Source organism: Caretta caretta, chromosome 7, assembly GCF_965140235.1.
Source record: "Caretta caretta isolate rCarCar2 chromosome 7, rCarCar1.hap1, whole genome shotgun sequence".
NCBI classification, from domain to species: Eukaryota; Metazoa; Chordata; order Testudines; family Cheloniidae; genus Caretta; species Caretta caretta.
The window spans coordinates 57,162,216-57,190,203 of NC_134212.1; the positions used below are offsets into that span (position 1 = coordinate 57,162,216).

At 44.7% G+C, this 27,988-nt stretch overlaps 1 protein-coding gene across 2 annotated transcripts in view; it reads left to right on the forward strand.

Annotated features, from left to right (window-relative positions):
* The window catches only part of TLL2 (tolloid like 2), a 190,888-nt gene that overhangs the window by 147,413 nt on the left and 15,487 nt on the right, over positions 1–27,988 (forward strand). For both annotated transcript variants that reach the window (XM_048858800.2, XM_075130719.1), the window contains 7 exons: positions 2,642–2,744; positions 7,881–7,997; positions 14,304–14,449; positions 17,104–17,299; positions 24,181–24,306; positions 25,690–25,850; positions 26,581–26,761. In XM_048858800.2, coding sequence (XP_048714757.2) covers positions 2,642–2,744; positions 7,881–7,997; positions 14,304–14,449; positions 17,104–17,299; positions 24,181–24,306; positions 25,690–25,850; positions 26,581–26,761 — 1,030 coding nt within the window. The remainder of the gene's footprint in view (positions 1–2,641; positions 2,745–7,880; positions 7,998–14,303; positions 14,450–17,103; positions 17,300–24,180; positions 24,307–25,689; positions 25,851–26,580; positions 26,762–27,988) is intronic.

Genomic DNA, 27,988 nt, shown 5'->3' on the forward strand with positions numbered 1-27,988 from the left:
GACCTCAGGAGGTCATCTAGTCCAACCCCCTGCTGAAAGCAGGACCAATCCCCAACTTTCTCCCGAGCTACCTTATTCAAGGCCTGAGGCCCCGACCCTCACATGGATCTAGGTGCCTAACTCCCAGAGTGAGCTGCCTTACTACCTTTGAGGGATCTGAGCCTGAGATCTGGCATCACTGGGTTCCATTGCCTCTGGGTCTAGTCCTGAGATGTGAGAGTCCTGGCAAGATCAGGCCCAGTCAGAAACCTTCTGATATTAGAAAAATTTCCAAGAACAGTGCAGGCTCTTAAATAATATTATTTGATGGTTTTAAAATGATTCAAACTGCTATACGCTCTTTATGTGTCTCTCTGCCTCAGTTATGAGGGTTAGGTCAGATGTGACCCAAAATTTAAGTTCTATGAAAAACAAATGTTTACAAAATCTTAGTGCCATTTAAAGGAAAAAATAATCCAGCATTTTAAAATAAATAAAATAGACCTTCCCCTGTGGTGTTTGCAGCCAAGACATTGCCACGTTGAGTTAGCGTGTGAGCCCCAGATGCTGTCTGTAAACTGAACTGAAACTGACTAGTCTGTTTTCATTGTCCCAGTTCAGAGAACCGCAGAAAGTGATAAAGGATAAATAATGAAAAGTAAATAGCATTTTTAAAAATCTTTCCAGTTTAATAATCTAGTTTATTAGGTCAGAATATATAATAGAAACCTGTTTGTAACATGGCCTTATTCTTTTGGGAGATATTAGAAGTAAATGAATCTCTGGGCCAAATCTTGCAAACACTTACTACCCTGAATAGGTCCATTGGGTTTGGTGGAACTCTCAGATGCAAATGGGAGGGTCCCTTTTCAGAAATAAGCCCTCTAGCTCTAAAATTCATGCTCCCTCAGCTAGTGGCCTTATGGCTGAATACTTTAAAGGGACACTGTCATGATAAAAATCATGGGACAAATTATGCTCTTAAATCAGAGCCAGCCCCACTGAGTCAGCATGATTGCACTGGCGTAACTGAGCCGAGAGTTTTTTTTAAAAAAAGTTTTTGTTACCTTCCATCACTTTTGCCAGGTGTTTCTCTTTTGCATGGCCCTTAGTTTGGACGATGAAGTGAACTGCACCATTGCTGGAAAATATTTTTGTTTTCTTGTCAACTGTTGGGAATGGGCCACATCCACCATGATTGAATTGGCCTCGTTAGCACTACAAAAAGTAATTTTCCCTCTGTTGATATTCACCCTTTCTTGTCAACTGTTGGGAATGGGCCACATCCACCTAATTAGCTTCGTTAGCACTGACCCCCCCACTTGGTAGGGAAACTCCCATCTTTTCATGTGCTGTATATTTATACCGGCCCACTTTTTTTCACTCCATCATCTGATGAAGTGGGTTATAGTCCGCGAAAGCTTATGCCCAAATAAACTTGCTAGTCTCTAAGGTGCCACAAGGACTCCTCATTGTTTTTGTTTTGTGTGTAGCTGCAGCATACATGACTCAGTTTCCCCTCAATAAAATGGATAATACTTACCTACCAGACACCACTGTTGTGTGAAGCTTAATTCATGCCTTGTAAAGCACTCAAGAACATATATGTTCAAATGAAAACAATCTTATTTTCAGAGCTGATCAAAAATCAGAATTTCCGTTCCATGGGGAAATCCAATATTTCAACTTTTTTCTTGTGCCGATTTTGGACAAAAAGTTGAAATACTGAAATTTTTGGTAGAGTGAGACGCTCTGAAACATTTCAGTATGGAAAAGTGGAAACATTTTCAATTAAAAAGAAAATGTTGAGACATTCCTGAATGGAAAGGTTTCATTTTTGGTTTGTTGAATCAAATTGAAACATTTTGTTGCAGCTCTGTGTGATGTTAACCATTGTTTGCTTCAGCCCTCGCAATAACTTGTGAACGTTGTAGTTTGGGTACTCCCTGCTTCTGTTCTCCCCTATGGGCTGGGCTTCCTGGCTGGACTACATCTCCCGTGATGCATCACAGTGGCTCACCTAGAGGGGAGACTGTGGTCTATTGTGGCCAGAGAGACCTGCCCAAAAGGGATAGCGGCATGAGTCAGCCAAACTACAACTCCCATGATGCACCACAGCAGACTCAGATTAATGTTGAATTGGCTGGAAACGGAACATTTTAATTGGTTTGACAATCCCAAATGTTTTGATTTGGGTTAACTCAACCCAAAACAAAATATTTAATTTTAATTTTCCTGACAGAAAACTGAAAAATTTCAGCAAAATCAAGATTTTTCCTGGAGAAAATGTTAATTTTATATTCTCCCCCTTATTCATATTAGGTGAACCTATGGTTCCATTTTTTGTTTGGCTACAAAACCTAAATTGGTCCTAATTTACGTAATAGTAACCATTTTCTTTATTCCCTGTGCAGTCAATTTGCATAATCTTTTCCATAATTCCCCCAGTTAGTTGTGCTGGCTGCTGTCCTGTACTCTCTAGCTCCGAAAAACCCATCAGGTAAAAGTTTGGTTTTTTTAATGAAAGATGCTACAAAAAAATAAAGTTGGTCCATCCTGTTGTATCTAAAGCTCATATGCAGAATAACGGCACTAATGGAATCTAATCTGTAGTGTGAAATAGCTCCTTGGGCAAAGATAACCGTGCATCATCTGTTCACAGATCATTTTAAATTTCACATCGATGGACTTGTTTAAAAGTCGCCTGTGCTGGTATGATTATGTGGAGGTGCGTGATGGCTACTGGAGGAAGGCTCCCTTGTTAGGTGAGTGGCTATTTCATTTTTTAAAAGAGAGACAGTGTGGAAAGTATGCAAATGGTCACTTGCAGCTGCTGGGAGCAAAGGTGCCTGGCGCTAACGCCTTTCTTCCAAGGATCCCAAAGTGCTCAGTAGACAGTAATTAAGGCTGGATCCTTAAAGGTCTTTAGGAGCCTAACTCCCATTGAAATCAGTGGTGGTTAGGCACCTAAACCCTTTTGAAGGCCTGGAGCTGTTCAGCCTCCCAGCTGCCTTGTGAGGTAGGGAAGTGATAGTCCTTCATTGTGCAGCTGGAGAGCTGAGGTAGAGATGGGGAAGTGATTTGCCCAAGGTTCCACAGTTAGTCAGTGGGCAGAGCTGGGAATAGAAGCCAGGTCTCCTGAATCCCAGTCCCCTGCACTCACAAATAGATCACATTCCCTTAAAATATGTTTAATTATATTCTACTGAGATGGGCTTCTGAGCCCGCTGGCCTAGGGAAGCTGTACAGATACAGACCCATAACACTACAGTTACTAATGAGAATACAGGTATGCACTCACCGGGCTACTGTGCTAATAGCCCTTAGCCTATCACAGTGCAAGGATAGCATATGGATGACATGGTTTTCTTGGTATGCAAATCCTCCTGTTCTGATTGGGTACTGTCCCCAGAACTCACTCACCTCAGCTTTTAACTTTCTTTGATATCCCCTATCCTGGTCCGCAGCCTCTCATGAGAGTAACCCCGTTCGCATTCAGCTGCCTGTTAGACAAGCTGAATCTGGAGCAGTGACTTGTCTCCATTTTCCTTGCCCTCAGTAAAATCCACTGGGGGTGGGGAAGGGGTATGAATATTTTTGGGGGGAGAGAGAGGAACAGGGCTGGCAAAGAGTCCCCCACACTGTCCTGCCAATATGGCTCAGCCCTAGTTCAGCCTTTATGATCCATTTGGTCCTTGGTGGTGTCGTCAGAGTACTGGCTGTTATCACATGGAACTAGGCCTGGGCACACCCAAGTCATCTCATACAAGCCACTCAACAGCCATCAAGTGGTAGCAGCTTTTGGTTGCTAAAAGCCTAGGTTGGATTTGAACCTGCTACCTCATGGGGCATGATTTTAGAATGCATCCCCGTCCCATAATACTTAGAAACCAATTAAGTGATTGAAAAGTGGACTTCAGCACCAAGTAGGCGTTCTCTCAGAGTGGGAGGAGAAGGCAACCAGGACAAGTGTGAAGCTGTTGAGGGAAATATCCCAAAGGCCTTGAGAGGGAAAAACCAGGCAGTTATAGTACCTCTGGTCAGCATGACACTCGTGGCTTGTGAACCCTAATGATGCATTTAAAGCACAGATCAGTCTTGCAGCACAGATAGGACTGAACTGTGTTGTAACCATGTTCCCAACCCACCCCACAGGCCTTCTAGCTTCATGTTTCCAAGGTTGACTAGTGATTTGGAGAGTCTTAGTTATTGAGTGCTCAATGAGGGACAGTTAAGGGAGGACCTGATTTTCAGCAAGCATTGAGTCACCCACCTTCTGACAATCAGGCCCCTTTAAGGTGTCTCACATAAACTCATGGCTCCTTTTGGAAACCAGTTAAACATGGGTCACACAGCAAGACTGGACCTTGCAGGGGGGTTAGCGTGGTGAACCCAGATCCTGGCAACCATTGCTTCGGCAACAAAGCTGGAACCTGAGAGAACATTATCTGCTTTTGGATTGGTGTGTGTCATGGGTCGGAAGGACTCTTTGCTGGGTCTGCTTGTACACATCCCTGGCGGTTCCCTCTGGAACAGTATGAATTAGCGCTGATGTGATAGTGTGCTGCATCTACGGCTGAGTCACTGTGAGAAAACGCTGGTGTCTCAAGTTCCCGGTGGTTCATTTATTTCCTGCAGCCTGTGCCATGCCCTCAAGTCCTTCTTGAGGGAGCACAGGTGTCTGGAATCATCTTGGACAAGTTTCTTATCCTCAGCGTTCCCATCCATCAAATGGTGCAGATCCCCACTGTAGCACACAAGGGGAGACAATTAATGCCACACTCTTTGCAGCTGTAAGCCCGTGATGCATCACTGAGGTTAACAGCATGGCACTGCCCGACCCAATGAGGAATCGGGCTGCTAGGCTGGTGCTTTCAGTGAACTCCTTCTGACATTAGGCCTCCTTGACATTTCCAGACTCAGTGCTTAGTATACTGGGTTGTGAGGCTTCATGTTGGCAAGGTACTTTGAGTGAGCAGGGAAAAGTATGAAGGCTTGTGCCTGCAGAGAGCAAGGTTGTGTAGTAGGGTGTGCAAGTGAGGCTACGCAAGGACAGCCATTGGGCATAGCCTCGCTGCCTTCCTTCCACTCAGGTTAGCACGAGGTTAAAAGAGGGAAGATGGCGGGTGTATCTGCAGAGACAGGTTCATAACCCTCCATAGGTATGAAAGGCACCTCCCTCCTGCTCCTAGGCAGCAGTAGCGTGGCATCTGACCATGCGTCGTCAACGCTGAGTTGGGTTCCCATATGTTTCCTGCCTGCTAATCATGTATACCCATGGCACTGCACCTGGGCAGAGCAGGACTGGGCCATGGGACTGTTTTGGTAAAGGCTGTATAGGTAGGAGAGTCCCCTGCTGTAGCGTGGATACCTGGCACTGGTGGAGGGAGCGAGACTGTGGTCTCCCTGCAGTTTCTTTGGGGCTGTCTCGAGGAGCAGAGGTGTGGGGTTCGTAGTGTCAGTGTCTGTGTGCCGTGGTCACTATTTGCTGTGGGTGAGCACACGCCTCAGGAATCGTTCTTCCAGCAGCCTTGCTTTACGTCACTTCAGTTTTTCTGCCAAATATTTGAAGCACTTCAAAAAAATCTCCTTAATACAGTGGGATTTGCAAACTGTTCCATTCAGAACAAGTGGCTTGTGTGAGCTGCCATGGCCCCTGGGAGGGGCCGGGGCCATGAAATTAGTTAGGAAGAGGCAGGCTGGTGGCGGTCTGGCAGCGGGGTGGGCAAGAGGATTAGCGTGAATTGTGAAAGCATGTATTTTGCCTGGAAAAAAATGTGCACTGCATATTTTCCCAGGGAAGTGTGTGAAAATCCAGCCTTAAATGGTGCATAACTTTTTATGAATGGGCCCTTTATCGTACTCCACGGAGCTCACTTATTCTGGCTTCCTCATCTGCATTTCCTCTCCTTGACATCCTTGTTGAACTCCAATTCTAAATCCAAGAGGCAGTTGCTCAGTGACCCTAGAACTAAATAACTTTGCAGCCTCAACACTGTTAGCAGCATCTCCTTCCCATACCTTCGGAAACTTCAGCAAGCTGTGTCCCCATCTTTGTCATACCGCAGTGACTCCTGACCCATGTGGACTAGCCTTGTGCTTGCAGCTGTGCACCTTTTGGAGGGTGATTTTTGTCAGATTTAATTAGTTAAGCAGAGTCGGGTCTGAGTTAGCATTTGGATGGGAGATGCACAAGGAAAAGACGGAGTTGTGGTTCAGCAGATGTTATTCCACCCCAGCTCTTGCCTTCACTAGGTTTGTAACACACCTTTAAACCCCAGGGCAGCCTAGTGTTAACATCAATGAGCTAACATGTTAAAAATACAACTGCCTTCCCTACACTAGGATTTTAAGGCGTGTTGGTTAACATGCATTAGCTAATTCATGTTAAAACGTGCACCTTTTTCCCTAGTCTTGACATGGCCTGAATAGATAGAGAGCCAGTCATGCAGCCTGTTGGTTGGTACTAAGATGCTGACTTTCCAATGAGGTACAAAACCAATCTCTCAGTCATCGGAGGTTATTACATATCCCCTGGATGTACCTTTTTTTTTTCTTTCTTTCTTGTGAGACCAGGAATGTAACCCTGATGTGCTAGCTGAATTCCAACTTAGGTAATTACATTCAGCCTCTGCCAAATTCCCCCTGCAGATTCAACTGGATAAGATGGAATTTAGTTACTCCTTTAAATGAGGAACAAACCCCAACCCTATTGCATACAGCAGATAGCGTCGCTGGTATCTAGCAAAGAAAAGATCCATATTGCGTTAGTTACTCCCAACACTTATTTATTGTTTGTACCATGCTTTGAGGAGCCTTCTGGCTGAAACATTAATTAGGAATTATCATTATTAATCTGATTGCTCTGCTGGATTGCAGTTTGCGGTGGTACAGTTCAGGAATGCCACCTTGCCTGTTGTAATCCTGACATTTACCAGTGAGAATCAAGTTGTGTGAAGCATCCAGTGAAGGTGCTTGTGCTGGGGAAAGGCACTTAGTGTAACCAAGTGCTGTAGGACTATGGAGGGTTGAGTAGGAAGAGATGCTCAGCTAAGATGATTCTGTGTCACGTGCAAGGGGTGGAAGTGATCACCAGGGCTGGCATGATGGAGAGGTTTTCCCTCATGCTACATCCACAGGAGGAATGGATCTGTCTTTCCTTTTGGGCCAGTGATGCTGAGATTTTCAAAGCTGTCCGGGAGCTCTCTATATCGCACTCCCATCTGTATTAACCCACTGTTCTCCCAACCTTTGTCTGTCTGGTCTATTGAGACTGAAGCACCTGGGGACAGGACTGCTCCTTGCCATGTGCAGGAATAGCGCTTAGCACCATGGCTCCTTGTCCTGGGTTCGGCGCAGTTGTCATACAGTTAACGCTAACAAGGGCCATCTTTATTCTGTGTCTGTGAAGTGCTTAGTCCAATGGGTTCCAGCACATGACTAGGGCTCCTGGTCACACAAATCAATAAGAACGATGGAAGGTAAAGTGCCAGGGCTCCTGGGTATTGGTTGTCACTCCTAGCACTTTGTCTCTCACAATAAGTGAGACTAAAGTCCCCACTGCGTTCACCTACATGCTTTTTTAAGATGACCCAGACTTTGCGTGGGTAAAATGAGAGCCAGGCGAATGGTGGCAGCATTTGGGAATGAGCCATGCTGGCTTTTGTTCCCGGATGATATTTGAACCCTGTCCTGGGTGAACACAAATAAGGTGACCCCTTCTTAAAATCTAAGTTGGAGTAGGAGTGGAAAGCCTTTTAAATGGCTTTGTTTACTTTTACCATTGACTCTCTCTTCAACTGCAGGCGCCTCGTACGTCTCCCCGTCCACCACTGTTGCGATCACAAACCACTTTCGCCAAACAGTGGAGAGATCTTGATTGTCTGTTTCCTGCCTTCTAGGTAGATTTTGTGGTGATAAAGTCCCCGAGCCTCTTATCTCCACGGACAGCAGGCTGTGGATCGAGTTCCGGAGCAGTAGCAATATCCTGGGCAAAGGCTTCTTTGTGGTTTATGAAGGTATGACTCTTAGGTCTGCACAGTGATTCCAACACCAGGCATCATACGTGGGAATGTAACAACTGGGCCCAGAGCAGGGACCTGTTTGACCATAAATGAAGGCTCTCAACCCACTCATGTTTCCAAAGACCAGCAGGGGTTGCAGAATTTGGAGACCTCCTTCAGTGTGCAAAGCCCAGATCAACCAGCCTGGCCCACAAATCCGTTTCCAGAGCATGGTAAACCGCCACGAGGAGACCACATCTGAGCATGGGGCTCAGATCAGCTCTTCTGCTTACCCCTGCCCTATCAACCACCTATTGTAGCTATGATCCATCTAGCTGAAGTTCAGTCAGTGTTTATCGCTGGGGTGTTGGCACTTCCTCTCAGGCTAATTGGCCAGCCAGATCTCTGCTCAGAGATTAGAGCGGGATAAGCGTCTGGCACTGAAATTTCTACCCTCCCTGAAACCAAAGGATGGACTCAGCTCTTTGTCCTTCAGGTAGATCAGGCAAGTTTCTTGAGGCTTCTTGGATGAATTCCGGAGTCCCTTTCTGCGCAGCCTAACATTTCTTATGAGAGTAGGGACTTGCCCTGATGTGCTGGCCACTCCCTGCTTGTCTGTGGGCATGTGATACACTGGTGTGACGCATTATGTCTATTGTCTGTGAGGCTCTTCAAGATGAGAGGTGCTGTAGACTTATAAAACATGATGATTTAAGGAAAACTCGCTCTCCTGGTTGTGTGTGAAGTTTCAGAACTTGCATTGATTGCTGCTGTTTCAGACCCCTATTGATTCAACTCCTTTAAAGGCCTTAGCCCCTTTAAAGCTGTGGAGAAGAAGCTGTCCATGTATGTCAGAGAGCACTGGTTTGCATTGTCCCTACTGGGGCTGCATGGGCTCATGGGTGTGCAATGGAGTTGGATGAAATTTTTGGACCAAAGGTGTCTTTTTGTTGAAATATGTCCTTTCTTTTTTTTAAAAAAAAGACAGTTTTTCACACACAATTCTCCATGTCGTTTTGCATGAAGTGTCTTCCAAAACTTGTATAGAAAATGCTGGAAATGTTATGGAAGTGTTTGAAAAATCTCCATAGCTGCTTTTGAGAGGGGAAAAAAATTGAAGAAACGTCCACTGGTTATTTATAAAAGTAATAAAAAAAAAGGGTCCATTTTGGTCACTTGGGAATGAAAAAAAAAAGAATTTTTTCAGAAAAGTAGGTTTTCATTTTGCGCCTCTCCCTAGTTTGCAAACAAGACAAATTTCCCTGCCAACACCACACAGTGAACTGTGGCATTTATTGCAACCCAGAGGCTTCAGTAGTAACTGCAGGATCAGTGGCTCGGATGGGGCTGGCCAGGCTGGGGAAAGGATCCAGAGGTGCCTTGGGCATATGGGCACTGGGCTTTATGTGAATGACGGCTTTGCAGAATGGGTTGTTAAACAGAAGTTTTGGAGGACAGTACTCGGTACCATGGGTCTGTGCATCTGAGAGCTGGTAATGCAATGTCTGCAAGAGCTAAAGTTCAAGTTTGGGTCTGAGCCTTTTCCTAGCAATTACCAGGGCTTTTGTCCCTTTTTTAAATTAAATATTTGGAGAGCTTTTACCCTCATAATTGTTTTTCTTTCAAAATTGATTTTGCTGCTTAAATTTTTGTTGTCGCTTCCCCTGTCTGCCAGAGTAATTACCGGGGACCAAAAGCAGCGAGATCGGAAAGATACGTAATTCTCAGAACTGGTGACACAAATGGATCTTCATTTGTATCACTTAGTTCTTTGGCTGGATTTTTAGCCCTGGCACTTACTGCCTGTCTGAAGTACCACTTGTCTTGTCTCGCTCTCTGTTGAAAATACCTAGAGAGCAGGTTCATGCTGTTGTCCAGCTCAATCCATTTTGCTTGCACTTACAGCAGGCTGTTACTAGCAAGAACCTTTTGCAACGAATGGAATAGATTTTAAATGTCAAAAAGTATGAAATTCACCAAAAAAACAACTCCGGATTGGAAGGCCTCAAACAACCCTGAGCAGGACTAAGAACTTTGAGCCCAATGCTTGATTCAGGCCAAACCTTCACTGAAGCTGCAAGCCAATGCTTTAAAACTAGAGTGCCTGAAATTTGACACCTGCAGAAGAGCGGCCTGGTTTTCAGAGGGAATGAGCACCCACTGGTCCAAGGGACACCTGGGTCTCTCAGCTGCTCTGAAAATCAAGGCACTTCTATTTCGGTGCCTAACTTTTATGCTGCTGCTTTGGGGGACTGGTCATGCCAAAGTCAGTGGCAAAATGGTGCAGGATCAAATCCATGCAATCCCTCATTTTCGTAGATCATGGAGCTTTCAAGTTTGACAGTTTTGGACATACTGTTCCCTTGGTTTGCTCTGATTACAAACAGTCCGCTGCTGCCCAGTGGAGTTATTTTGGATTTAGAACAGATCAGATTTTGGTCTCCGGTTCTTTCCTGAATAGTCTGTGCTATGAAAACTGCCTTCACATGGGCTGGATGCATATCCTCTTCCACGCGACCAAGTTCACGGTGGGCTTGACCACTGGCCTGCCTCAGTTTCCCCATCTGTAAAATTGGGCTAATGATGCTGATCTCCTGTGGGAAGTGCTTTGAGAGCTACTGCTGAAAAGCACTAGATAAGAGCTAGGTTGTGGTGTTTTCAAAAGAGGCAGGACATAATACACACACTTTTTCATGGCACCGTCCCAAAGCACTTGACAGGCTACAAGGTACAAATCAAACTAAAAAAGTGAGGTCGGAAGCATGCTTCAGCTGGGTCTGGCTAACGCCCAGCAAACTCTACACTCTTGGCAAAAAATAAATTCAAACAAATATTAGAGAATCCAGACCTGAGCAAATCTGGAATCCAGCCAGTTCTCTGCAGCCACGTTATCATTCCTCACTCCTTATGGCACTGACTGACCTGAAGTTTGCCCCTTTGTTTTGTTCTGCGGTGGAAGTATGTTGGGTCTATATTGTTCGCTTTGCAGTGTGGTGGTGTTATAATATGTTGGGAATGGATTCCTGAAATCCATTTTACAGTTGGGTGGGGGGAGAGTGAGTGATAAAGGATTATAGAGCCATGGGGAATTGGCCAGGTCCGTTGTCTGTCCATGTCCAGGCTTCCTAACATAATTAATAGTTTTTCTGGTGGACTCCGTTAAACTCCCGTTTTCAGCCTGGACTCCAGGTTTGGGATTTTCCCTGTATCTAATGAGTGTGAGAGATTTGACTCAGGAGTGGGAGCCCTGATCCAGCAGATCTGACAAGGACCATCAATGCAGGGCACCATTCCTGCAGACTTCAGTAAGCCCACAGGAAGTGTGTGGGAGGAGTTACCCCTGGGTGGGATAAGGAAGGTCGTGGACAGAGGATTTTGGCCGCATGGGTAACTTTAAGCTCTTACCATCTTATATCTAGGATATTTGAAGAAATTAAACTTTTGGGGGGTTTTGTTTTGATGCAGCTGCACCTTTTCTTGTCCTCCATTTCCCTGTATACATCCCTCAGTCCGCTCCATCACCTCCTTAGTGGTCCACCTCTGCCCCCTGCATTTACCCACTTTGTGTCTCCCTCCTGGGCCCTTCCGCTCTCCTGCCATGATCTCCTGCTTCTGACCCCATGGCCACATTTCCTGTTCTAGTCCATGCCCTCCCTTCCATAGACTTATAGAATGGTAGGACTGGAAGGGACCTCGAGAAGTCTTCTAGTCCAGTCCCCTGGACTCATGGCAGGACTAAGTATTATCTAGACCATCCCTCACAGGTGTTTGTCCAACCTGCTCTTAAAAATCCCCAATGATGGAGATTCCACAATTCTCCTTAGCAATTTATTCCAGTTCTTTGCCACTCTCACAGGAAGTTCTTCCTAATATCCAACCTAAACCACCCTTGCTGCAATTTAAGCTCATTGCTTCTTGTCAGGTCCTCAGAGGTTAAGCAGAACTATTTCTCACCCTCCTCCTTGTAACAACCTTTTATGTACTTGAAAACTGTCATCATTTCTCCCCTCAGTCTTCTCTTCTCCAGACTAAACAAACCCAATTTTTTCAACCTTCCCTCAGAGGTCGTGTTTTCTAGATCTTTCATCATTTTTGTTGCTCTTCTCTGGACTTTACCCAATTTGTCCACATCTTTCCTGAAATGTGGTGTTCAGAACTGGACACAATACTGAGCTTTGTCCCATACCCCTCCCCTCCACATTTACACTTTCCACCGTTCCCTGAGCCCCCCATTCATCAACCCCACTCCATTTCCACCAGACAGCTGCTCCCCTCTATTCATCCCCACTTCCTGCTTCTAAGAGTCTCCCAAATTCTGACATCAGGGATCACAGCTCCATGCCATCCTGCCACCTCCAATCTTTCCCTTCCAGTTGCCTCTCTCTCAGTTCCCTTGGTGCCCTATAAGAATCCTGTCCCCTTGCAGTCCTCTCCAGTCAACAACAGCTACAACACAGCCTGGAGTTAGAAAGGTCCATTCATATTTCAGTATTGTTCCGTGTACCTGTCAAAGGAACTTGCAGCCTCACTCCTCAGTAAATGGAAGCAAATTAGGAATTTATAGGCATGGTCACTGTGGAGCCAAACACAGTTTAGGAAAAGTTTGAAAAAAAATGAGTGCAGCTATTTTGAAGATACCAAAGGAGTGCTTGTGGCACCTTAGAGACTAACCAATTTATTTGAGCATAAGCTTTCGTGAGCTACAGCTCAATTCACGAAAGCTTATGCTCAGATAAATTGGTTAGTCTCTAAGGTGCCACAAGTACTCCTTTTCTTTTTGCGAATACAGACTAACACGGCTGCTACTCTGAAACCTTTAAAGATACCGTAACTTCAGAACCCTTTCCGCTAACTTTACCAAACTTCCCAGACTAAATCTACACAGGGATGAGACCCTGTGTGTAAAATTTCAGGGGAGTTGGGTTCTTCTTAGGGACGATGGGAAGGGAGGGAAGCCTTCTAAAAACTGGGCTTATAATAAACTCGCTTCAGCTTGAACTATAGAGTGACTACGGCTGCTCCACATGATTTAGGACTCGCTAACCCACTGCTGAAATGCAGCTGCTACAAGGGGGGATGGGGTAGAAATGCAGCAGCCGTTCTGCACTAACACCACTAAAACAGGATGATTTTTAGGAGTGGAATTGACTAATAGCTCTCCAATTGAGACTGCAGCAGGTGGGGCTAACAGGAAGACCTAAGTTGCAATGAGTAGCCAGGCTACTGGAGTTGGTTAACACAGAAATGCTATGGAATCTCTAAGATAGTCAGGGTCTTGGTTTTGTGACTCATCTGGAGGCAAGTCTATCCAGTAGCTTCGCCATTCATTGTCACCCTGGTTTCTGAGAAGCAGCTCCATAGAGCTGCTTGGATTCAGTGCTGGAAATCTAATGTGCACATTGTTACTTAATGTTTGCTATGGTAGTGCTCAGTTTCAGGATCAGGACCCATTGTGCAAGGTGCTGTACAAACCTACCCACAGATCCCATGCAGAGGTCACACTGGGCTCTGAAAGCGTATCTTCATTTTTTTAAGGCTGATTTTAAAAAATAAATCTAAGCTTTAAGTACGGTTTAAAAAAGAAACACACGTTCTCTACGCAGCTCCTGGTGCTGATAGCATAAACTGCTGTTACCTATTCCTATGTCGAGCTTTCTTTCCTTGATTTGATCCTCTTACCAATATGAAAAGTTTTATTTGGAAAACAGCCCCAACCTTGTCTACTGCAACTTGCTTCTCTGTGGCCCTTTTTCCAAGTCCCAGCTCTACACTTGCAATGTGCAGTCCGACCTCTGTGTTGCCCAACTTCTTGCCTGCACAGAGAAATGCCTGTGCCCGGATTCTAAGTCTACAGAGCATCTGGGGATGCATATACATATGAGACCATATGCAATGCAATGCAGCTGTATTAGATCGGCCTTTATCTTTAGGCACATCTTCCCATGAACTCACATTATGTTTGCAATCAGTGCCATCTAGTGGCAGGATTTCACTTTGCTTTTTTTGTGGGCTTTAATGTTCATTTCATGTCTGATTGCTATTATTTATTTGATGATTACATTATTAAGTGATGTACCAGACACAACTATCCAAACAATTCCTGCCCCAGAGAGCAAGATATCCTTGGGGGCGGACACAGCAAGACAAGAGGCACTAAGCAGAATCATGTTAGGCTTTTAATACCTTTCACAATTTGTTTGGAGGCCTTGTAGAATGAGTGTCATTAGAATAGATTTGCAAGGGGAGAGGGTGTGCTGGGAGCAGGCATTTGGTGAGGAAACAATGTGTAATCCCATCCATGTGGTGTTTGTTTTTGTGAAGCGATTTGCGGTGGAGAAATTCACAAGGATGCTGGCCAGATTCAGTCTCCCAATTACCCAGATGACTACCGACCTTCCAAAGAGTGCGTCTGGAGGATCATGGTTTCCGAGGGGTTTCATGTAGGACTCACGTTCCAAGCATTTGAGGTGAGAGGTTTGAGGTGTGTGCTCTTAAACCAAACTAACACGGCAGCCCTTGAGACTGTAAAAAGGACGTATGATAGAGAATGTACAATTTGTAAAAACTGGGGAATTTTCCCCCTAAATGTTTGTTTTAGAAAATTATTTCCGCCCAGTCCTGACGCCACTATCATCAATGAAAAGTGTGTACTGTGTGTGCCTCCTTGGCTGCTTCTCCAGATAATCCATCTATAACACTTTTATCTGAGGACCGCAAACTGCTTGACAGCCTGTTAGTGGTGTTGTGTATCACAGTAGCATTCAGAGGTCCCAGTGCTCGGTTCTGTCTGGGCACCTAAGGAAGACAGGCCCTGCCTCAAAGACCTCGCTATCAAAGTATAAGATGAGAACCAAAGGATTCAGCAAACAAACAATGAGGAGTACAAGGTAACAGTGAAGCAAATTACTCAGGCTCACGCAGTGGCAGAGCCAGGATACAACCCAGAAGTCCTGGCACCCAGTCCCCTGCACTACCCATCAGGACACTCTGCCTGCAGGGAATGTTGAGAGATGATTCCTGCCATCAGACTGCAGAATGCACAGGACATTGATTCCCTAGCCAACCCTGCACAGATCTATTGAGACTGCACCACCCAGGAACACATCTATATCTTCCCCCTCCCCCTTTAAAATCTTATAGTAGCCATAAAGACCTCGGGACAGACCGTTCCAGCCAGGTTTTCATAGAAAAGTAGAAATTAGAGAGAGCAACTTGAAGGTTGCTGAGAGGTTGAGATGGAGCTTGCATCTGATGAGTTTGCAGCAACTAGGATTATTTAGCCTTGAAAGGAGAAATTACAGGATTTACAATAAGTGAGCTATGTAAGAATATTAAATTGGGGCTTAGAACTGATAAGCCCCTCTGTACTACGCTGTCATGTAACATGAGATCCCAGGGTTATTTAATGAAGTTAATGGTTGATAAATTTTGAATAAACAAAAGGAAGATACCTCTTCACCCCATGTGATGAGGCAATGAATGGAGATTAGCAAATCATATTGTGTCTAGGGGCCCGATCCTGCTCCCACTGAAGTCAGGAGCAAAACTCCCCCTGTTTTCAATGGGGCAGGACTGGAGCTTAGATCAGTTTAGGGCCAGCAGTGGCATTTGTGAATGTCTAATAAAGTGTCCTGTTTCAGGACAGCAGCCAGCCTCTGCAGAGGTCAGGAAGGATTTTTACCCAGTGTTTGCACTATGCGTTGCACTACTGGCCAGGTGCATTCGGATTTGATTGATTTTTTTTGCTGACTCTTTGAAGTAGCAGGGCTGGAAATAGGCTGTGCCGGACCCTGATGCCGTGTCTTCTTGACCTATGTTTTAGCTCCCATCTGTTCCTTTTGTAAAGGCCAGTGCAGGGTTGTTCTCTCCAGTCTCTGCTTGTTTTGTCCAGACAAGGGCCATCAACTCCAATGGGTTGGCTATGGAACCCCAGGGCATTCCCCAAGCTGCCTAGTTTGTTGCTCATCTCCCTCCTTTGCTGTCACTCATGAGGTGTGGCCACAGTGCGGAGACTTTGGTATCCTGCTGGGAAAGCAAAGGAGCCCTAGTTCTTGAGCTATTTGCCAGTTGGTGTTTTGCATGCTGGCTGGCGGGTAGGGATGTTCTTTCCCTGCTTGGAGATCATCCCCTGGATTTGCCCCTCCTTACGGCTGAGCCTGAGGGGGGCAACTCTTGTAGATAGGAACCAGAGTCTCATTGGAAGGTGGCATGTGAAGGCAAGACAACTAAAACCATATAACACTCTGACGCTGCATCTCAAGGGGCTGCAGGGGATTCGATGGCAGCCCCATGATGCAGGCAAGAGGCTTCAGGGCTACTAGCAGAAGATCCAGTGGGTCCCACCAGGCCCAATACCCTTGTGAGGAGGCAGCATGATATGGTGGGTGCTTTGGACCCATGATCAGAGCAGATATTGAACATCAGAAGTGTGTAAAACAAACGTAAAGATCCAAGAACTGAAGAGAAAATGGAGGGGCAGGAAGGTAGGGTCTGAGCCCGTCCTTCAGGCCCTTTTCATTGAAATAAGGGACTAGGCAAACTTTCCCCATGCTGCCCTGCCCATACACCTCAGCCCTGCCTGGATGAACAGCAAGGGGCAAGTTATGATGGGGATTTTTTTGTGCTGTCACCTGGGAGCTGAGCTGAGACCGATCCATAGCTACGTCAGTAATCACAAATTACACATTCAGTTAAACTACATTTTAAACCATACAACCAATAATGTGCTTTGCAGATTGGCGGGCTGATGGTAACCTTGAGGTCCAAAGTCTGTTCCACTTGTTTGTTTGTTTTACTTTTGATTGAGAGGAATGTTACTTAGGACCACCTGTCCCCATGCTCCAGGCACCATTAACGTAACTTCAGTTGCTGAACTTGGGTGTATTTCATTTTTAAGCTGATCCACCACAAATCCGCCCCCCACCCCCGTTCCCCTCTTAACAATTCCCCACTTTCAAAAGCCTGGGGGAAAAAGATGAGCCCTGCTTCAGCTGAGCCAGAGAGCTTTGCCTTGACTGTATTGAATCAATGTGTGCTTTCTGATCCTTTAAAGCTAAACAGAATCTGATGGGGCTGAGTGAAGTGGGTGACCTCTGTTGGCGTGTTCCCTTTCCCTCTGCAGATTGAGAGGCATGATAGTTGTGCTTATGACTACCTGGAAATCAGAGACGGCCCTACTGAGGACAGCCCTTTGATTGGACACTTTTGTGGCTACGAGAAGCCAGAAGATATCAAATCCAGCTCAAATAAAGTGTGGATGAAGTTTGCATCTGATGGGTCCATCAATAAAGCAGGGTTTGCAGCAAATTTCTTTAAAGGTATGGATTACACATTGGACCCTAAGGTGGTTTCATTAAGATGAAACCTCTCAATCAGAGACACTTGAGACCTCTCTCCAAGGATGGCCCATGGGCCAAGTCCAGGCCATAATATTTAGCAATGTGGCCCACAGGCAACAATCAACATAAGGCCTCTGTCTAAACTGAAGACTGCAAGCTGCTTGGGGTAGGGCAGGCTGGGAGCTGAAGACTATGTAGCTCCTTGTTAAAGGGGAAATGGCTGCCTTCCCCTCTCCATTTTAAACAGACCAAATGGGGCCCATAGCTTCCTGGCAACTTGCCATTGTAGTCCTCAGCTAGTCAACTCTGGGGGCACCCTGTGTTTTAATGAATTTTGTAATAACCAGGAATTTAATGTGCGTCTTGCATTGTTTGGAAGAAACATGAAACATACAAAGCACCCAACAGCTTAAAAAACTTGAGTAGAAGGTGGTTGAAATCTGTGCTTTATGAGAACATGGGACACTAACTTTTAAACGCTGAGAATAAACCAGCCATGAACCTATACAGGATCAATCCTTAAGGGCTAAGCCTTCTACTCAGGTCCAACAGTCAGGCGATGAGGCACCAAAAATGAGGGATTACCTTGTCTTCAAGCCAGAAATGTGACCATTGGGATTATTCTAGTTTATGCTACTCCATGCTGTCCTTACGGAGAAGCTAGAGTAGTCCTCGGTTATGCAGACAATCTCTGAAGTGCATATAATATTAATAATGATGTGACTGTCTTAGGTTTATATGGTACCTTTCATCTGGAAGCATCCCAAAGCATTATACACTCGCCTGTACTGAAATGCAGCCTTCTCTGGAGTGGGACATTGCTGCTCCTAAACAGTACAAAGCTGGTTAGGTCAGGAACTGAAGATAAATAGTTCTCCATCAGGTTGGATTTGATTTAAATCAAATTGATTCAAATCATGGTTTAAATCACTAGTTAGGAAGACTTGATTTAATCATGGATTTCTACATAAAAGTGCATTCTTATTGGTTGTTATAACCTTAATACATATTCTTCACAACTCAGAGATAAATGTAGGGTTCATTTTTGAAGGTACACACTATACATTTTTAAGTGATTTATTTTGAAAACTTTTCAGATTAGTTTTACAGCTATATCAGAAAATGAATGATTGTTTGGTTATTTCATTTACCAAAGGTAATTGAAGCAGATATTTATGAAGTCATTGGGAGGTGAACTATCTCCAATTCAACAGGTTAATCATTAATGTTTGGAGGATTTTCTTGCCATGCTGTATTAGGAGAACATCACTAGACAGACATTTAAATTGTTTTATTTAACTAAAACAACAATGTTATGTATTCTGGATTTTTTTTCTTCAACAGCAAACATAATATTTTAACAAAACAAGAATATGATTTTTTTGAATTTAAACATTCAAGTTTTTTAAAATCAGGTTTGTTTTTGTTAAATTGTTTTTAACTAAATAGTTAAATGAAATATTAAAAAAAAACCCCAAAATTAAATAGACTATGTCAGCCAGGTCAACATGAGAAACTTAAAATATTGGCTTCTGCAGCTAACTCAGTCGTCTTCACCTTCATTTTCCTGTTTGTTCATAATCTAGAAAAGAAAAACAAGCTTTCCTGCTTTTTCAGGTCCCAAACGATTTCTCAATTTGGAATGAATTAGTCCAAAGGAAGAAAAATACACTGGTAGAAGAAGCTACTGCTGTTAAAAGTGAGATTATCTCTTCAACAGTCTCTAAATCCAAGTGCTTAAGTGACTTCCACCAGCTTACTGGTGTGACTTTCTTTAAAACCTCATCAGCAAACATATATTTCTTGAACAGTTCACTCTTAGCTCTGAAGTTTATTATAGTTGGCATTATGGAGGGATGATGACTGGGTGTCCATGTCATAGCCAACTCTTCTTCTTCAGCAGTTAAGGTTTGACCCTGGTGCCGAGTATTGAGAATATCTGCAAGAAAATGAGCTGGAGATAGTGCTTGTCCCATTTGTTTTTTTTAATGCTTGTAATCTAACTCTGTCATTGCATATTTCTCTTTTTAACATCTCACTCAGTTCCTTCCAAATTTCAACAGCGTCAGCAATAAAACAGCTACTTCCTTGCATTTTGTTCAAGGCTACAAAAATAGGCTTCAGGGTACTCAGCATGTGTTCAACATTTCTCGTAAACCCAATGTTGAGAATTTTGGCTGTGACAGTGCCATCTATTTGTTCACGATTTTGTTCACAAACTCTCATCAGATTAGGCCAGTGCTCAAAACAGTCCACCACTCAGTTCCATCGTACTTCTTGTGGGAGAGTTAACTTGGTTCCTCCATTTTTTTCAGAGCAGCTGCTGCAAAGTGGTTAAGGAAGTATTTTGCAATTTCAACAACATTAGCCTCTATTTCCGGAACACTGAAGTCTTTGGCTAGGAGGTGCATCAAATGAGCCCTACACCTGTATGTTGTTGGCTTGGGACTCTCTTCTAAATAATTTCTTCTCATCTTGGATACATTTGCAGCATTGTCTGTGACCAAGCTGCCACTAGATATTTGCATTTTTTTTCACAGTTTGTTATAGCTTTTACTGCTACTTCTTGTAAGTATTCTTCTGTGTGTGCATTTCCTGATGTTTCAGTTGTTTCTGTAAGGAAGACATTCCCTTCTTCTGTTGTCACACAAGCACATACAACAGGATCATTGTGGACTTTGCTCCACCCATCAAGACTCAGGTTAACAATTTTACCCTCTAGATCTTTTGCACACTGTTCAATTTCTCTTCCATACACTTTATCCAGCAATTTGCCTGCTACATCTGCTCTGTTGGGTAGACTGTATCCTGGTCTTAATGACTGAACCATGTTAATGAAGTGTGGGTTCTCAATCATACGGAAAGGAGAGTTAGTTGCATAAACAAACCGGGCAATTTTTCCATCAATTACTGTTTTGTAAATGTGCTGGTTCTTATCACAAACTTATCTATGGTTGTTTCTGGGTCATAGAGATTTTTTCCCCTTTTTGCTACAGGTGATATACTGTGGCTATGTGACACACATGATGTGACTGAAACACTATCATTGGCAGATAACTGAAACTATAGAAAATGATGGTGATCTTGAAGGTGGATAGTCTTCAGAATCCTGTATGTTGAGGATGGATTCTCCTAAACAAAATAAGTCAATGCAGTTGTTCAATTATTATTACCATACTGCTCATTTAGTATTACTCATTGCATTCACTGATGCTCAGTACTACTTTAAAGGTGAAATTGTACAAGGAAGATCTGCCTATTTCAGCTATTTATTTTTTTATCACAACTGCATCTAAAATGATAGTACCATAGAGTAACAACTATATTTTTTACTCAAACATGAGAATTCAAGAATAGTCCAGAAGGAAGACAGGCAGTCCTTAAGAAAGAAGTATGAAATAAAAAAGTTTACCAACCTGAAGATCCTGCATGTTCAGACATGTTCATTTCATCATCTTCAACGCAGCTTCCTCGTGAGAAGGAACACGTCTCATGGTGTTGTTTCATTTGGGCGACCAGGCCTTGCATTTCTTTGCTGCACTGTTTGCATTTTGCACGCATGCCTGTCTTCCCCACAGGTAGAGGAACTTCATTAAAATATTCCAAAACTGGATCTCTTTTTATGGCCTGCTGCCATTATAGGTTTTCCCTTCTAGTGAGAGAATGGTATGGGAAATCTCAAATCAATGAAGGCTACACTCAGAAAGACCTCAAGACTTCTGGAATATGCTACTCAAACAGTTTCCCTTTTGTTTCTACTGCCTGTCCCTCCCTTCTCACATTTATCTCCAGACTTCTTCTCCTTGTCCAGATCTATTCCGCCCCCAACAATCTTCTATTCATTGAACTTTTTGAAACTGTTCACTTTTAGAGAGACATAAGGGATTGAATCTGTGTACACAAATTTGCAGAGGGACAACAGGGTTGAGGTCTGTTATTTCTCATCTCTCCATATTATTTATTTATTTTAAAACGTTTTTGCTGATAACAAACATGTTATCTCTGGAGACACAAATCCACAGTCTGAGAACTGCGAAACTAAGCATCTCTGATGGTATCTTCTAGACTGAGCACTGAGTCCCACTGGGTAGATAGAAAGATTAATCTAAATAATCTATACAGAAACCCCTGGAATCCTGTAAAATTGGGTCCCTAATCCATGAACTATTGGAACTCATTTACAAAACTTTTCTTAAACATTACATGAATATATTGTCTCATACCATAGAATTAGAATTTATAATCCCTATTCCATGGTGAGAAATCTTTGAGCTATAATGTATCTTAATTAAAACTATCTTTAAATAGTTTTTTTCCTCAAAAAGCATTTTATCAAAAAAATCCGATTTAAAAAATCATTGATTTTTATCCACCCTGTTCTCCAGTTAAAACCACCAGGGTAAATTCTTAGTGAAGTATAACGACCAGGACCCCAGAGCTCACATCCCCACCTTTTAGACACAACAAATGCTGTATCTTGGCAGGGGTTAGACTAGATGACCCTTACTGTTCCTTCTAACTCTGTGGTTCTATGAGTCTATGAAAATGGCTGCAGGACCTCCAGTGACCATGACCTAAGCTTTGTCTCATGCAAATGATTTAACCCCACTTCCTCTCCAGTTTTAAAGTGGAGCAGGAAGTCTGGCATTGTGTCTTAGCCCACATGGGCATTCTGTCTTAGCCTGGCGGTGAAGAAGCAGAGTTCTAGAGGCTAACAGACACTGTGGCCCAGTGTTAATCAGCTGTCTTTCACTGCAGTTTAACAGCATCCCATGACCAGCCACAGAGCACCGTCCGTTCATAGACAGCTGTTTGGGAATGGCTTACTTACTGAATGGGAGGGGTTTTCTTAGCGGTGAGCCTGTAAACAGAAGCAGGGAAACGGTCTCTTCTCAGTGCGGGGTTATCGCCTCTGGTGTTTTCCCAACTCGGTGGCAAGGCTTCCAAAGAGATCGTGTTGGCGAGGCTGTCCCCACCAAACCAATGTAGCAATAACCTTTACCAGCTTCTCTTAACAAAACAACCCTTTTGGGGGTGGGGGTGGGGGGTGATCTGAGGTGCCTAGGGTAGCCCACGCTGAAAATGCCAAGGTCTGGGCAGGCCACAAAAAGGAGAGCGGATACTCCCAAAACTGGTGGTTAACACAGTAGTTAGATTCACCAACCAGTCCCAAACTGTGCTCCGGATCCCCCACACTGGTTATCAAGAAGCTAAAAAAAGGAAATCCCCACACAGCCCCCTTTATTGCATTCCAGTTCTCTGGCTCCCAATCAGCAAACAGGTCCAGTAAGGTGAGGAGTTATTTAAAACTCTGCTCACTATACAAAATGTTCTTTTGATCCCCAAAGGGCCAGCCACATTGCCAGGTCAATATTAGTTTGGATCTTACCCCAAATGCCATGCTGCCAGCTGATCCGTTAGCATCTAAAACTAAAGATTTTATTATAAAAGAAAGAGAAGAGAGTTGCTCAATGGTCAAAGCAATCAGATACATAAGACTTCAGAGTCCATATATCAGGTTCTTAGCAGCATTGGTGAGTTTGCTGGCTTGTAGAGTCCCTCTGGAGCACATCCAAAGTGTGGATAGGTCGGTCAATCCTTTGTTCAAAGTTTCAGTTTGCAGAGAAGTTACTGCAGAGGTGGGAAGCAGGATTGAAGGCAAAATGGAGAAGATGCAGCTGCCTTTATATCCTTTGCCATGTGGCTTGTACATTCTTTGTCCCAAACGCAAGCTCACAGCACATGGGCATGGAAAAGCTCTAGGAGTCCCCTGTCCACAGACATGTCCCTACATGTCCTGTTGACTCATAGGCATAGCCCCGCCTTCTCTCAATGGGTTCATTGTACACAGGGCCGGCTCCAGGCACCAGCTTTCCAAGCAGGTGCCTGGGGCGGCATTGAGAATGGGGTGGCAGTCCGTGTCCCGTGGCAGCAATTCGGCGGCAGCCCTGCTGCTCTTCTGGGCGCGGCAGCAATTCGGTGGTAGCTCGGCGGTGACTGCTTGGGGCAGCAAAATTGGTAGAGCTGCCCCTGATTGTACAGCTGATTGCACTTGATGGGCCATTAAGCAGGCTGGATGGTGCTGATGCCAATCTGTCTGGGGGTGTCCACCCAGAAACACAGCACAGGTTTGTTATACAAATATACCACCCATATTTATAACTCTCAATACAGAGATGATACATACATATAAACATGATTATCATATTTAGCCAATCATAACTTTTCCACTGATACCTTACATGGCATATCCGGTAAGTTCACTGCTGTTTTGTAAAATTGGTATCACTAATACTATAAACGGTCACCCATCTTCCCTACAGCATCGTGGGGGGGATGAACTACAACCAGGAAATGGGTTCAGAGGCCAATAAATCAGACCTTTGGGCATTGGAATGGCAGCACAAGGTGTAGAAATCTGATCAGAAAAGCCAGGTTTCAAAGTCCAGTCTCTTCCTAGGCTGGTGGGAGCAAAGCACTGTTCCCAAGGCTGCTCGTACGCAGGCTGCCTGCTTTTAGTGTTGGGTGCTAATAAAGGAATCAGGAGTGTCATTGCAAATGAGGGCAAAGTGCAGCAAAGTCTTTGCAAGAAGAGACCTCGCTTCCTCTTCCAATGATGTTGACTGGAAGTGTCACTTCAATGCCCGCTGGGTGGCAAGGCCACTGTGGTGCCAGCAGGCTGGCGATGCTAATTGTATGCCCCCTACTTGGTGAGGGCAAGACTGCTTTAGCCCCTACCGGCCAGCAAGACCTCTTCAGCTGCTCTTTTGGTCCTCCAGCCTGCGAGCGCTGCCTATGAAAATGGAGGTGGGGATCGGGCCATGAGGAGAGCTTGAATTGTTGCCTTTTCCTCCCCACAGAAGTAGATGAATGTTCTCGGCCAGACAACGGTGGGTGTGAGCAACGCTGCATGAACACGCTGGGCAGCTACAAGTGCGCCTGTGAACCTGGCTACGAGCTGATGGCTGATAAAAAGAGCTGTGAGGGTCAGTAGCCTGCAGAGTGGAGAGCGTGGTCGGTGGGGGGCCCCCACAATTAAGAATAGTTAAGTGGACCTGGTTTGATAATGGTTCCCTGCCCCCCGTGGAAAATTTTGACAAAACCAAAAATTTAGATTTCATCAGAATTTTCATGGAAAACATTGAATTTTCAGTGACAAGTTGAAATCTGAAATATTCTGTCTAAAAACCGAAATATTTTTATTCTCCGCTGCCATGGTGCTCCGTTATCCCATTTCCTCTATAGGTTGGACTGTTGAGATAATGCATTCAGTGCCTTGTTAGACTTTGAACTCTAATAAAGCCATGAAACACTGAAGTACTAACAGGGCAGTATGAAACTACACTGCAGAAAAGGTGTCTGTTTTATGTCAAGACAGCTGTCTCGTATTAGCTCGCTCTATGTAAAACCTTAGTGGAGACAAGGCACAGGTAGCTTTTACCATGATAGAGCTAGCTGGGGTCAACGCCAGGTGGTGGTGGTGGTGGGGTGGGGTGTAAGGTTGACCTCGACTAGTTACATGAAGGTAAAAGCTACTTTTGCCTTGTCCCCACTAGCGTTTTACAGCTAGAGAATTGACCCTAGTTAGCTGCCTTGATATAAAATCACACCTCCTTTGCAGCAAAGACAAAGCCAAAAGCTAGGGAAGTTCTAAAGAAAATGGGCCACTAATGAGAAAGTGCGAGTCGCCAAAGACACTGGCTTTATCCTCACTAGGAAAAGGGGTGTGCTAACCTTTCCCTGACATAGATATGGCCTGTAAATTATAAACTACCAAAGGCCCAAAGGGTTTGTCTTTACTAGAGTTTTTCAAGCTCTAGTCAATTGATTGGCACTCCGTGGAGGTACAGGCAGTGTTTGTAAAGGCTAGCATGGGCACACCCTACACGCTTGATGAAGGCTATGAATGTTTGTTCTAGGCTGCTCTCTACAATAAAGAGCAACTATTTGTAGTGTAGAACAAATGTCTGAGGAATCCCCACGTTGGCCTGCACAGTCTTGTTAACTACCCCAAGTTAACTGGTTGTCACTGAACTTGAGGTGCAAAGTCCAGTAGAGACCAATCCTGAAAGGCGACTGTGGCACTAAGGGCCAGATCCTCCGCTGGAGTAGATCGGCAAAGGTCTAGCTGCTTCAGTGGAGCTCTGCTGGTTTTTTACTGGCCGAGGATGTGGCCCGAAAGTGATTTTCCATTTTCTCCCCCACTCCTGGCTATTTTAAAATCCATTCTGAATGCTGGGATTGGAAACACGTGCCCTTGCCTTGCTCCAAGTTAGCGCTGACTTGTTTCCTAGTGAACAATGTGGCACGATCTTTTCTCTGTCTGGACAGAAGCAAGTAAACCTTGTGTTCGTTTGTTGCCTCTCCAGCTGCCTGTGGGGGCTTCATCACCAAGCTCAATGGGACCATCACGAGCCCTGGGTGGCCCAAGGAATATCCCACTAACAAAAACTGCGTCTGGCAGGTGGTCGCTCCAGCCCAGTACCGGATCTCTCTGCAGTTTGAAGTCTTTGAGCTGGAAGGCAATGATGTATGTAGTTGGTCCATGTATTTAGTAGGCGCAGCTGTTGACTGGCCTGGAGCCTGATAAGATCCCGGGGTACTGAGAGGAGACCCGGTGTTGTGTCTTGGTTTGGGGGCTTCTCATTGTTTCTCAGCCCTTGATTTAATGAGCAAGTGGCAGTAGTTAGCAAGACTTTCTTTAAAGAACAGAATCTGTTTCCTTTGGTCTGTATTTGTAAATCTACAGGGAGTGGAGAAGTACTAAGCTATTTCTGTTACAAATGAGCTTGTTCCTATAGCAGTACGTATCCTGGGTATTTTCCATTTGTAACTGTTATTAGTCCCTCTTTCCTGGAGACTGCTTCTCTAGGAGCATTACTGGGGATTGACAGGAACCTGTAAAATCGGGATAATAGCACTTCCCTACTTCACAGAGCTGTGGTGAGGAGAGAAATACATTGAAGATTGTGAGGTGCTCAGGTGGTAACGGGGGCCAGATAAGCACCATACAGAGAAATGAAATGTAACTAAAACCATTCTGACAAATGCAAGTATACTACAAGATGGAGCAGGAAGTGAAGGAGTTGATGGCATTAAGTGACTTGGGTCGGGGGAGTTTTACTGGTGGCGGGCAAGTCTGTGTATGGTGTCACTTGCCGTGTCACTCAGGAAATGGACACTTGCTGTTTGGTATCCTACATCTGCAATGCAGTGTGCCCAACTCCCCCACGCTGTGAAAAATGACTGTCCCTTGGCAGGTCTGTAAATACGACTACGTGGAGGTTCGCAGTGGGCTGGCTTCTGATTCCAAACTCCATGGCAAATTCTGTGGCTCGGAGAAGCCGGAAGTGATCACATCCTATAGCAACAACCTGAGACTGGAATTCAAATCGGACAACGCGGTATCCAAAAAGGGATTCCAAGTCCACTTCTTTTCCGGTATGTGGCTGTGTCCCTCGGGGAGGAAAGCTCTCAGCACTGGCTGTCCTGGGTGTACGGGAGCACCGCATGCTTCGTGTGAATGTGCATCTCCGTGCTGTTAAGTCTGGCCATTCATGGCATCAGTGGTTACATTCTGCCTTCTGCTGTATGAAAGTCATTATTGCTGTGTACCATCTCTCCCTCTTCCCTTATCTCCCAACACTGGAAAGGGGCCGTGAATTCTGCACGATTCATTTCCATGACACATCGGCTGCTGCACGTTACCCTAGCAATGCAGGAATTGCCATATGGGATTGCAGATCCTTAGGTTTTAAGGCCAGACCTGCTTAACACAGGCCAGAGAACCTCTCCCAGTAATTTCTGCATCAAGCCCAGAACTTGTGTTTTGAGCTAGAGCATGCCTTTTAGGAAGACATCCAGTTCTGAAGACTCAGCAGAGCAGCAGATCACCCAGTGTCCTGTCTCAGACACTAGCCAGCACTAGACCTTTCAGGGTACAGCAGGCAGGACTTGAGGTAACCTGCCTCTAGGGAAGGCTTCATCCTGGCCCCCAGTAATTAGAAGTTGGTTTTTGCCCTGAACCAGGAGAGTTTAGATCCCTTCAATCTTTATTATCATAGCTCTGGATGTTATCATATAAATGTCCAGTCCTCTGCTGAATCATGCTGGGCTCTTGGCATCAATGACACCTTGTGGCAGAGAGTTCCAGAGGTTAATTATGCGGTCATAGTTCAGGGCAAGCGCACCGGTATTCTTCTGCCATGCTCCACCAAGGCCACCCACTCTCAGCTCCTGGCTTTTCAGCCATCACCCTTCTTGGGCAGAGACCTGCGTGTATATCTCTCTCTTGACTGGGGTTTTTCCAGGCTGCACAGTTCCCTGCCTATACTGATATTCCCAACAAGCCAGACTGCCTGTGCAGACCAGCATATGCATTTTGTTTACTCTTCGAAGGTATGAGAGAAAAATATTAAAAACAATAAAAGAACCTAAATGCATGCCCAAAAGCATCCCAGTGGTCACCCCTCAGCTCCAACGTCGGGCTCTGGTAGGTGTCAATGCTTCAAACCTCACAACCGGCTTTCCCCGTGGTTACAAATTCATAACTGTCTCAGATTCAGAACCAGAACAACCAGGAAAAACTCAGTGTTTCCTTTATACAGCTTGGACCTTTGATCTTGGCCTCATGTAACAGGTGATCAGCCGACAAAGGCCCTCTCCTTT